Source organism: Telopea speciosissima, chromosome 1 (assembly GCF_018873765.1).
Source record: "Telopea speciosissima isolate NSW1024214 ecotype Mountain lineage chromosome 1, Tspe_v1, whole genome shotgun sequence".
NCBI lineage: Eukaryota > Viridiplantae > Streptophyta > Magnoliopsida > Proteales > Proteaceae > Telopea > Telopea speciosissima.
This window is the reverse complement of record NC_057916.1, coordinates 7,099,627-7,111,890: the sequence shown is the minus strand read 5'-3', so window position 1 is coordinate 7,111,890 and position 12,264 is coordinate 7,099,627. Positions and strand designations below refer to the sequence as shown.

Sequence of the window (12,264 nt, the reverse complement as noted above, 5' to 3'; positions counted from 1 at the left end):
GATTAGGGGTACGTTGGTCATTTTGTGCTACGCAATGTTTGGGTGCAGGTAAACGCTGCACTATGAGATCGGTTAGCATTCCTTTTCTCTAAAAATAAATAGGGAGATAGTTCCCTACATTGCCTGAGTGCAATTTAAGGTGAACAAGGAAACCCCCTTTGGAATCTAACAGATGGGAGAGGGACATTTATGACATATCACCCCCTAACATGAACAGTGATATGTGAGGGAGTGCAATTTCATTTTTTGAGCTGCGATGTACAAACCTTTTTCCCATATTACTAATTGATATATATTTTTTTTGTTGATAAAGAATATTACTAATTGTTTAATAATATATATTATTATATTATAGCATAATATATTTGGGAAAACATGTTAATTGATAGAATGGTTAGTATGGTTCTTGTGTCTATACACAAATCAATGCCTTTGTGCACGAAAAGATCATTCGAACCCCCAATGAAATCGAAAATTGCATCCAAAATAATGCCTCTACAAGTCCTTTCATTGGCTACTGCGTTGGTGCAAGGGCTACGCAACTGGTTAGCGTTCTCTTGCCCTAATATATTATTATATTATATTATATTATATATATATATATATATATATTACAAATCAAGTACTAAACCCAAAATTGAACCATGTAGGAACCCAAACCACACAGGTTTGATACAAATACAGAATTTTAGAATCTCCGGTTCGAGATTGCACAAACAATCTCTCTAGAACAAACCGAAACCAAATCACCTTTAGATAAAAATGAGAAAGCAATAGAAATTTCCCCCTATTTTTTTATCACATACCACTGTTCATGTGAGAGGTGATATGTCATAAATGCCCCACCCCTTTTTGTTAGATTACAAAGGGGTTTCCCTTATTAGCCCGAAACTACACTCGGGTAGTTTAGGGAACCCATTCCATAATAATATATATATATTATAACATATCAGTATTATAGTGTGTATTTATATACCATGATTTATTAATATTGTATTTATATAATGGGAGAGGGACCCCATGTTTTTATCTCTGTCTTCCCTCCTTTGAAATGACCCCCTTACCCCTTAAAGGGAGGAAGAGAGAGATAGACACATACGGTGTAGCATACGGTATATCGCTAGCATACCCAACCATTTCCCTTATATAATATAATGTATTGGTACCAAAATTACGTTCAATCTTAGTTCTAACTGTAACCTCCTATGCTGGAACTGAAAAGTAACCAATTCTCGTCTTGGTTCTGTTCCCTAACTTCGAATTGCAATCAAATTCTATTCGGTTCTGGTTATTTGGTAAAAATTCGATTTCAATTTCTAGTTTCTAGTTCTGATTCCACTTTGACACCCCTATGCTTGTCTTGTAATTACTCAAAAGCAGTCAACGAGGATTTTTTTTTTTCTTGATTCTTTAGAAAAGTAGATTTTAACTTCTTTTTTCTCAAGTATTTTTTATAGATGATAGAAAACTAAAGTATCAAGGCAAAGTAATTAAAAAAAATTTGTAATTAATAGCCCAATAAAAACAAATAATAAATAAACATTAATTACCAACAAAATATTTGTACATACAAATATATGACTTTTTTATAATTAAATATAAAATAATGAAGATGTGCGTCAAGAAACCTTCAATTGATCCTTCCTAGGTAGAACCTGCAAAAAAATAACAGATGAGCAAGGGAGAGTTGGTCTTCTCCGACGGGGGACTCTATGATGCCTAAGTCAGGTCTCTTTAGCAATAGACGATTCAAGAGAGCTTGAGAGTGATAAATTAGATAGTTTACCTGACTCATAGGCCTCCTATTTATATGCTAGGCTAGGCGGGAGTTGTGCCTCACTAGAAGTCAATGAGTCTTGTGCTCCACGTTGAGCTTATTAAGGTAAGAGTCCTGTTGGGAGAGTGATGGCTGGAGAATCCACCAAATATGGGAGTTTCCTTATTAATTGGTAGAAGATTTGTTTTCCCATTGGACTGCGCTCGTTGGCTGACAACGTTATATATATGTTATAATAGGATTTTTAAACACGTGTTGCCTTTTTATAGGGAGATTGTGTCCTCACATGATTAGGTTTTCCAATCTAGGTCATCGAGTGTTATGCGGGTATAACCTGACAAGTTGAGGATTCCTCCATGTGGTTATATTAGTGCCACATGTCAACTTAGTATTGGTGAGCCGTATTTTGGTATATCAGAAGAAACTATTCTAAAAACGAAAACTAATTGCCAAATTGTCAATGAATTGTTAAAGTCATGTAAAATGATGATATTAAATTAGTTACAAAAAGTACTTGTCAAGTACAAACTCCATGCTCCAATGTAGTATAGTATCATGCGTGGTGTTATTAATGTGGTTATGGAATGCATATACTTTGAGAGTGCTACTTGTGTTTACCCCAATAAAATATTGCATGCCTTGATGAATTATCTCAAATTTTCAGCTTTGAGAATTATGACAAAAACCAAGTGAATGATTGATCAAATGAAACTATCTAAACAACACAGAGAAATTCTTCCTCATATATTCTATCTTTGCTTCTAGTTTTGAAAAGAAGGGTATAAAACCCTCTAATACTTCAAAGTGAAAGTCCAAATCCATATTTACACCATAAGTGAATGGGACAATATTAGCTTAGAGTCATGGCTTTTTAGATTAGAAGTTACTATTTTGACCCTATGCAATAGGGCTAATGTAGTCATTTGGTATATATTGTCATGATCGTGCATATTCCATTTGATTGCTTACAACTAATCCAAACCTGAGTTAACAGAAATTAAAGCAAACCTGTAGATACCACAACCTTCATGTCTCATTTCACCATATGTTATGTAGCTCAAGTGACCACATCTTAATGAAGGCCATGTGACCGTATGGATCGAGTTTTCCTTGACCTAAGACGAAGAGATAATTTCTTAATCCACGGATTCTGGTGGTTGGATGGGATTCCTTAAATAGTGCCAAAGGTATTTCAGATTTCAAAATTGTGGGGCAAAGGGTATAATAACACTTCAATGGTTAGATTCTCTTCACTCCTGTTCAAGAAAAACTTTCTCCAAATAAATATTTATGCAAAAAAAAAAAGTTTAATTATAATTTTTTATTCCCCCCACCTTTTTCCCACCATGCAGTTGGATTTAAATGATTACGTTGACTTACAATTCATTTTATTGTTCTCCTCACACAAATTATTTTTGTTTGTCCTTTCAAATATTTTTCTTAGTTCTTTCATTGGATTTAAATTTTATTCCATAGAAATTTATTTTATTTTATTTTTGGTAAAAAAACTTGGTTTGTATAAAATACATATCACAATATGCATGTGAATGCCCACATATATGTACATGATTGGAATACATAAAAAAGGGGGATGTAAACGGATTGAATTCGGCTAAGACAGTGCTATATCTGCATCCGCATCCGATTAGCTTTCGGATGGATTCGGATAGTGCTAAACAAATATGGATCAGATATTTTATCTGTTTACCTGTAAATATAGCTTTTCGGATAGCTAAAGTCTATCCATATCCGTATCCGTTTAGCTTTTGGACGAATTCGAATAGTGTGTTAAACGGATACGGACAAGGATACGGATTTCGGCTATTCATTTACATCCCTACAACTATATACGTAAAAAGGAATTACATTGATTAATCTGTCAAATATCAACCTGTCTGGGTGGTGTAGTTGGTTATCACGCTAGTCTCACACACTAGAGGTCCCCGGTTCGAACCCGGGCTCAGACAATATTATGTTTTTGATTTTGGCTTTATATCAAAGGAGGAGTGGAGGACCGAGACGAAGGAAACCTTTCCCCCAGATAAAATGCAGGTAGTTTTCCGTGAACGAGACTTTTAAGAGCTTTTCTTCTCCTTCCTTCTACGCTAGAGAGGCAAGATAATCCTCTGAGAACGAGAGGGAGGGAAGGGAGGGGAGAATGGAGAGTTAGGGATCAGGGTTTTAGGTCATGGGCCTCTTCTTCCTAGTTTCATCTCAGTAAATTTGATATTTTTATTTGTTATACTCTCCATTTGCTTAATTCTCGAGTTGCTTCATGGCGGATCATGCAAATCCGTCTCCTCTCCTTGCTCCTACTCCCGTTACTGAACCAAGCGAGATCGATCTTGAAGCAGGACCAGGAGAGCAAATACAGTGCAGAATTTGTCTTGAATCCGATGGTAATTGACTTCGAATTCTATCAATTGCTTTTGTTCGATCATGCTTAGGTTTCCGCAAATGTACACTTTTATTGTTTACCAACGCCTTTCCAATTCAGAGAATCCTAGCCTTGTGTCTCTTCTGAATTTTCTTAAGTCTTTGATAATTATATTTTCCTGGAGAATTCATTCGAATTTCTTTTTTTTTTTCCCCTTGAATTTGTCCCTTATTGCTGGCAGTCTTTGATAATAGTTTTCTTCCTTTTCTGTTCAGTTTGAATTCCAGCTTTTCTTTAATCTTTGGAACTTCACCTGTTCCACTATTTCCCGTAATATTTTTCTTTCTTTTTTTAAAGAAGATGAAGAACGAGTACAAATTATAGTAATGCTTTGCCATATTATTCAACATATTACATCATAATCTGGTACCGGAACCATGGGTAATTGTGGCTTTGGTTTAGTCAAATTCCAAAATGCTGATTCTGTATAGTTCTTAAAGGTTTGTGTGGAATTTCACCATTAGCTCATCTTCCCCGGCCCCCTTTTCTTTCATTTGGTGCCAAAAGTAGATAGTCTTTATAACTGGTTTCTATTATATCCTTATTACATTTTTCTCTTTCAGTTTTTACAATATTGTGAACTTGTTGCCAGTTGAGTGGAACAATTTAAGATGACCTACATGTTTTCAATTTTTTTTCCTTCCAGGTAGGGATTTTATTGCTCCTTGCAAGTGCAAAGGAACTTCGAAATATGTTCACCGTGCATGTTTGGATCACTGGCGAGCTGTTAGGGTATATATACTTTTGTGATTTTCATTTAATCTAGTGAAGTAAACAGTATATAAAAGTAGATGAATCCATATACCATATGAAAGTCATTCACCTGAGCAAAATGTCTAGCCCTTTTTCCAGATATGTGGGTTTCCTATTGTGAATATATGGGTTGTGAATGTTGTTGGTCTTTGTGATTTCAAACCTTAGGTATTGTTCATAGAAAAACTATGATTACTCTGATATTGTATAAAGTTCCTGTTAATAATGTTCTACTTCAACATTTGGTAACAGGAGCTAAAGTGGCTCCAGATGTTCTTAGCATGAACGTAACCAACCAGAGTTTGTATTTTAGCCAATTTCTTGATGTATATGAATTACTGAAGTAAGTTAGAACTTTTTTTTTTTCTTACCTTTTGAGTGAAGTTATTTTTAAAGCTGGAATGTGTCTTATGCCCTGCTTATTCTGTATATGTATTTCTTAACAAAGTCTTTTTGACCTTTCTTGGAGGGCTGAGGGAGAAAGAGAAATGATAGTTGAATTTTCTTCCGTCTTACATGTACTGAATTGACAAATATGTTCATTAAAAAACCACTACTCATTGATTTGCAATTCAGGGAGCTATAGTAAGTTGTTACATTTTTGTGAATCCATGGTCATTCTACTCCACCTCAACAAACTATTATCTGTTATTATCTCTTATCTATTCTATATTTCGCTAATTCTATACCATCAAGGCCTTAGTGTCAGGCCCTTCTTTTTAATTTCTAGATCCTGGAATTCTGGTTTTATGATTTTATCCCATGATTCCATGCCTGGTGTTCTTTTTTTACTTCATTAAATTTTCATCTCCTTCTTTTTTGATATATTGTAACCCCCCCCCCCACCTTCAAGTTTATAGTTTTCCTTCACTTCTGTATTTACCATTAAAACTGAAATTTTATTGTTTCTCTTGTTTTATTTTCTTCATTAATTACAACTTCCTTCTTTGGTATGGTTTCTATTTCAATTTTTGAGGCTGTTTGGTATGATTTTACACCCAATTTCAGAAAAATTAAAATCGATTTGAATACAAATCTGAGGAGCTATTTCAATTTCAGAGGCTGAAACCACTTCAGTGTATTTTGCGTTGAATGGTTAATGAACACATACTCATAGCGTGGACAAAATTGTAATTTTTATAAAAAAAACTCAAAAAAGAGGATTTAATTCAGATGCTTCAGTACAGAACAGTGATTTGATTCAGATCGAAGGAGCTAAAAGAGTTAGGGCAGACCTAAAATGACTCTAGAAGAAGTGGTAAGGAAAGACATACATACGGAGAGAAATGAGGGTTTTTTGAGTTTTTTTAATGAAAATTACAATTTATTTTGGCTTGGATGACAATGAAGAAGACAAAAGGAGCCTCCCTCTGCCACCACAGGGCCTTAGTGACGTGTTCCTGACTTTCATTGGTTTTCCAAATTAATGTTTGGATATAAAAGATGGTCAAAATAAGTAAACATTATTTTATTGGTTTTCTAGTCTAAATGTTATACTTTTAAAAGCTTCACGTAGTTTCATTGACATATAACAATTCGGAAACTATTATTTTTACATCTTTAAAACATAAACTGTTAGATGGCTTCGTAAGTTGATACTTATCAATAAAAAAAGAAAGAAAAATTTGTTGTTTGGAAGTCATTCATTTCCTTTGTAATATCAAAGTTAGATATATCTTCAAGATATCACCAATTGGTCCTGCCTACAAAAACTTGCATCTAAAATCAGACATGATTGTGCATATTTTGGTAATGCTCACTTCACTCACCCTAGAAGTTGATGATAGATGGTATGGGTTCTATCTAGTATCTTCCGAAGGTGAATTCATATCTATATCATTGGGCTGTCCCCTTTTTAATAGGAATCAACACTAATCAATTTCCCCACAAAATAATTTTTGAGGACGGGCCTTGGTGTAACGATAAAGGTTGCTCCCTGGAAACAGCCTCTCTGCGAAAGCAGGGGTAAGGCTGCGTACATTATGACCCTCCCCAGACCCCGCAATGGCAGGAGCCTCATGCACTGGGTACACCATTTTTTTTTTCTATGCTCTGAAGCATAAGCTATATTTTGACTTGTGAGAGGTCAATTGAAAAAGGTTTATATATATGTTATATGGTCCAGAGTGAGAGAAGGAACTCCATTACCGTAACAGCTGAAAGGTGGGCCTTTGCGGTGGATTGTATTTCGTTATGTCGCCATTGATTCATCTTCAGAAGAAAGAGAATTGATTCCTCCCCGTTCTCAATTCATTTGGTGACAGCAAGGTTCCCTCATCATGATCATACCATCATATTTAATTTTTATGCAAGCTTCTTAGGCAATCAAGATTCCTGAGCATAGGTGGAGTTTTTGTAGACAACAAGGGGAATGTGCCTCCTGTTCTCTCAAGCTTTGGTGATGTGCCACCACTTCTTTTGATTTCCCATATCTGAAGACTGAAGGTGACCTAGCCATGTTTATTGGAGGTTTCCTTTTTTTTTTTTTTGTGGCTTGCAGTTAGATGGAGACTTTCTCATCTTTGTTTATGGATTCACTAAATGTTCAGTTGACTCTCTCTCTCTCTCTCTCACACACACACACACACACACTCACAAACTAATACTTATGATTTGTTATATATTACTTTTTGTTCATCATTTGGGATATTTATGAAACCTTAAACAACAGCTTTTGAATGAATTTAAGGTGCCATTTTCTGTACAATAGCTGATTTTCATGGACTAGCAAATAGCTAGTTGTACACTTGTACCTGCTGCTTAGCTCCTTTTTAGTTTGAATGTGATGATCTCATTTTAACTTCTGCAGGAAGGGTTTGCATTTGCTCATTGCACAACCTGCAAGGCCCCTTACCACTTGAGAGTGCATGTTCTTGCGGATAGGAAATGGCGAACTTTGAAGTTCCGCTTCTTTGTAACTAGAGATATAATATTTATCTTTCTGGCTGTTCAACTTGTAGGTGACTGATTTTCCTAAATTATATATCTTGTGCTGTAAATCTTTTTTAATTGTAAGGTCACAATTTCTAAATCACTTTCCTAATATTATTCATGATTTCATGTGCAGGTAATTGCTTCTTTGGCATATTTGGTGTACTTAATTGATGGTTACCAGCAATTTTGGCTTCGTCTGGCTTGGGGTTTTGATAGTGAACTTAGTTTCTACTACATATGCGGTATATCCTCGGGGTCTGAAATAACTTGAGTAGCCCATAAATATGTTGCTTCTGCCTATTCTAATAGGGCTAGTGTCTGCATTAATTTCTGTTTTAATATTAGTTTTCTTCCTTTTTTTGCTTGTTTAGGCAGTCAATCTGTGAGAAAGTTTTGAATACTTTTTATTGTCATTTCAACTTGCATGCTTCTGGTATTCAATGGTTTATGCTTTTTATATCTTAATTTTTTTATTTGGGGGGGGGGGGGGAGTTAAAGGTTATGCTTGTGTTGTGATTGACCACTAGACCAATACCTGCTATTTCATGTTGTATTATCTTTTCCCTGAATAATTATTTCCATCTCTGATGATGGTAATTCCTGGTGAGTGAAGGAGCTCTGCTGTTTTTTGCTTTGCTGGGATTGTCGGGGTGCTTCATTACTTGTTATGATCGAAGAGTGCGTAATGATCTAGCTCAGCCATGCCGAGAATTATGCCTTTGTTGCTGCCAGCCAGGGTAAAAATTCTTTCTGCTTGTAATGTTTAGATTTATTCCGTGTTTATTTTGTATATCCAAATATGTTTAAAAAACAATTTATGTTCTGACTTCTGATGCAATTTAATTGCCTTGTTTTACGAGAAATTGAAACTCGTCCCATCAGCCCTTCCATTTCTTTTTTGTCTCTTGTTTTTGTGTTATATTGTTTCGACAATCAGATCTGATGTAATATTTTTCATGTTTTCCTTTAAGTTAATGACTTCCGTGTCACTTCTTTTTGGGCAATACAATCATGCAAGGAAGTAACGTTACATAATTACTGCTTCTCAGGGTGGAAAAAGAATGCGATCTTTGGTAAATATGACAATGGTTGAGATGACCCCTTTTCATGTTCCTATTTCTTTTTAACAGGTATATATATGGAACAAGAGCAGCTGTAATGTTATTGATGGGGTTTCTAGTTACCTAGGGTCACTAAGTAATAGAAAGTAGAAACACAAAGAAACCAGAATCACAGTGTCAGGTTTAGAAACCAGAATTCAAGAGCTTTATTAAAGCAGATAATCCAAGGTTCTGATTTCACCCAAAAGCTGTCCGAAGGTCAATTATATGGAGAAGAATAACTCCTCAAAATCTGATGGTCAGATCTAGAGTTATGGAGGTTCTTATTAGGAATAGGAAACTTGAAACAGGTTTCCAGAATTGAATACCAATTGCAGTACTTTAAGAACTCGAATCAATGATCTAAAGTGATTCAAAGCTTTGACAGAATTAAGCAGTTGTATTAGGATGTTTTATCTGAAACCGAAAATCAAATTCGATCTTTAGAATAAGGTAAACTAAAACTCCAACTTGAAGTAGGACTCAAATAAAACAGCAACAAGATCAAATTTTGAACCTGTGGGTGTGTTTAGAATGTAATCCGATTGCCAAATATGAAATCCGATTTGAAATCTCAGATGTAATTATAAAGAAACTGAAACTCCAACAAGTGTGGTATGCATAAGAACATAATAGAAACTTAAAGTACTAACATGATGTGATGGTGGATAAGATGAAGAAGAATGGAATAAAGATAGATGGATATGAACCAAGCATCTTATCTGGAACTAGATTGTTATCCCAACAATCCTACCTTAACATCTCACTAAAGGTCGCTACTGCATCGTACAGAAGCTATTCTGAATCTCACAGAACATAGGAGATAAGCTTAGCTTTATTCAATATCAAAAAACCATTGGGGGGCTCTAGGGCCTTATGTCCTTTAAATAGAAACTAAAAATGTACTTACAATAAGAAAGGAAAGTGTACTTGAAATAGGAAAGATAGATATAGGGAACTCTATCCATAATAGGAATAGATGTCCCTTATAATTAAAAACTCTATCTTAACTAGTGAGAATAGGTGTCCCACATGATTAAAACACTATCCAATCTAGGAATAGGAGTTCTATTCATACAAGTCTCAAGTCTCTATCCTGTCCTTAGCAACCAATGAAATAACAATTACTTAATTAAATAAAACAATCAAGCTAAACTAATAAAATAAATCCCGTATTCCTACCTCCTACTCATAATTTAGGCCCATAAGGTGGCCTATTACAAAGAAAACCCATTGGACTAAAGGTCCAACACGTATATAACCCAACTCAAGGTTTATTTCGACTAAATTAAGCCCAAATCTGTTTTTTATCTGCATCAGTTATGCCCCCAGAAACATTAAGTTGTTTATGAATTTTATGACTATTGGCTGCTATTTAGGGATTCAGTAATTGATGATTTTAAAGGTGCTTCAGTGAGTTGAGTAGTCCATTTTTTTTTGTTTTTGGATCAGAATGGAAACTGTGAAGTTCTTTCCATTTCTATTAGAAAGTTCTTTTTCTTTTGTTTGCTAGAGAGGGAGAGGGGTCTTATATGCTGATTCTGTGTGGATAATCTCAAAACTGTAATTTAATACAATTAGTTTTCAGTAGGTAGTTATTAAAGTCCGTTGCGTGCACGGTGTATTCAGATGTTTTATTTTTTAGCAATCATTATCTGATACAATACTGACAGATGGACCCTATAAAACAAAAAATTAATATGTATCTTGGTTCTGTCATTCTTACAGTTTCACAACACTTTTGAGTTATGTTGCTCTTTTTAGCTTGAATTTGCTTTTCAACGTGCAGAATGTGTGCGGACTGCCATTTACCTGGCACGCTTTGTATGTGGACAGACTGTACCACATGTTTTGAAAGTTGTGCAAGTACGGCAGGTGAATGTGGTGGTTGCTTGGGAGGCGCTGGTGAAGCAGGGTTGCCATTACTATTTATCATGGGTTTAATTGTACTTGGACTCTTCACTGTGATTGGCATATTCTACAGCGTACTTGTGGCTACAATGGTTGGGCAAAGGATTTGGCAGCGGCACTATCACATACTTGCAAAAAGAATGCTAACAAAAGTGAGTCATGATTGTACCTACACATTTCTTTTTCTTGCTAGAGCCTCTTGGATGCCTATTTCTCCTCTTATGCACCTGATACTGTGTTAAGCCAAAAGAACCACCTTCTGGTGGCCGACCAAAAAATTTATCAATGACGTCATTATTTTGTCCAATTGGGAGTGTCCAATCAGTTTTTTTATTGCCCATTAGGCTCCATCTGAAACAAATTTGCATTTAATCCTCTTTATGGTTGAGAGAGAGAGCGCACACTGCCAGGGTGCCTACCCTGTGTCTATCTCTCTCCCCTTCCCATATGAAAAGACCACTCAGCCCCTCCCCTCCCACCCCTCCCATTGGGTAAGGTCGCCCGCTTGCCTGGAACAGGCGGCGTGCCCAACCCTCTCCCATATTTTTATCATGCTAATTGGATTGTTGACTTATTGCTTTATTAGGAGTATGTGGGTTTGGTTTGGAAGGTAAATTATATATATTTTTTTCATGCTACTTGGATTCACTTACTGCTTTATTAGGAGTACGTTGTGGAGGATGTTGATGGTGAGACGATAGATTCCAACTGGTCCCCTCCACCCCTCCCACCTGAGCATGTTCAGCAGTTGAAGACACTCGGTCTCCTGTAATTTGACATTCTTCATTCATTGGAGGAAAAACAACAATTAGCGATGAACTTTCTGTCATCTGTGGTCAGTCAGTCATCCATTTAAGAATTATGCGCAAATATGCTAATGAATGGCTCTGTAAATGGTGTTCCTTGGAGGTATGTGATGTGTTTTATGTTTTTGAATTGCTGTTGTCAACTTGTCACAGTGTATGCATGAAACGTAGCTGGGCTTACTATTTGCCCTTACTGATTATTGTAAAGGATGAAATCACAATGTCAAGCCTCATAATTGGCAACATCTTGTTACTAAATCTAATTTGTAGGGTTTGGCAACATTGGGTTCTTTGCAAGGGAGTGCTGTATTCATTTCGCTTTTGCAATATGTGTGAATATTTTGAACTTGGCGGTGTTCAAACTGAAACCAGTGGATTGACACTGTACTTGGATGGATTGGTATTTTAAAATCTTTGTTTAGACTTAGGCTGAGGATCCACAGTTGGAACCTGGGTTTGGTGTGACCTAGAGCAATGCAATGAAATTACAGCCAATCATTAAGCTTTGCTGCAACATGGTGGGGTGGGCTAAGGGTCCTCTTTTGA

General features: G+C 35.8%; 1 protein-coding gene and 1 non-coding gene across 2 annotated transcripts; both read left to right on the top strand.

Moving 5' to 3' along the window:
• The first annotated feature begins 3,670 nt into the window (after positions 1 to 3,670).
• Positions 3,671 to 3,744, top strand: TRNAV-CAC. The gene has a single exon. It is a non-coding gene; the product is annotated as a tRNA-Val (tRNA).
• Positions 3,745 to 3,828: 84 nt separating this feature from the next.
• LOC122665546 lies at positions 3,829 to 11,998 on the top strand. Its single transcript, XM_043861703.1, has 7 exons — positions 3,829 to 4,176; positions 4,861 to 4,946; positions 7,777 to 7,923; positions 8,035 to 8,143; positions 8,515 to 8,638; positions 10,791 to 11,064; positions 11,577 to 11,998. The coding sequence occupies exons 1-7, from the start codon at positions 4,053 to 4,055 to the stop codon at positions 11,682 to 11,684; spliced, it is 972 nt and encodes a 323-aa protein (XP_043717638.1). The 5' UTR covers positions 3,829 to 4,052; the 3' UTR covers positions 11,685 to 11,998.
• Positions 11,999 to 12,264: the final 266 nt, after the last annotated feature.

Bases quoted from the DNA above. Each gene is read 5' to 3' on its own strand.
- LOC122665546 (XM_043861703.1), top strand. From the start codon at position 4,053: ATGGCGGATCATGCAAATCCGTCTCCTCTCCTTGCTCCTACTCCCGTT. The intron at 4,177-4,860 runs GTAATTGACTTC...TTTTCCTTCCAG, and splicing joins AATTTGTCTTGAATCCGATG to GTAGGGATTTTATTGCTCCT. The intron at 7,924-8,034 runs GTAGGTGACTGA...TTTCATGTGCAG, and splicing joins TCTTTCTGGCTGTTCAACTT to GTAATTGCTTCTTTGGCATA.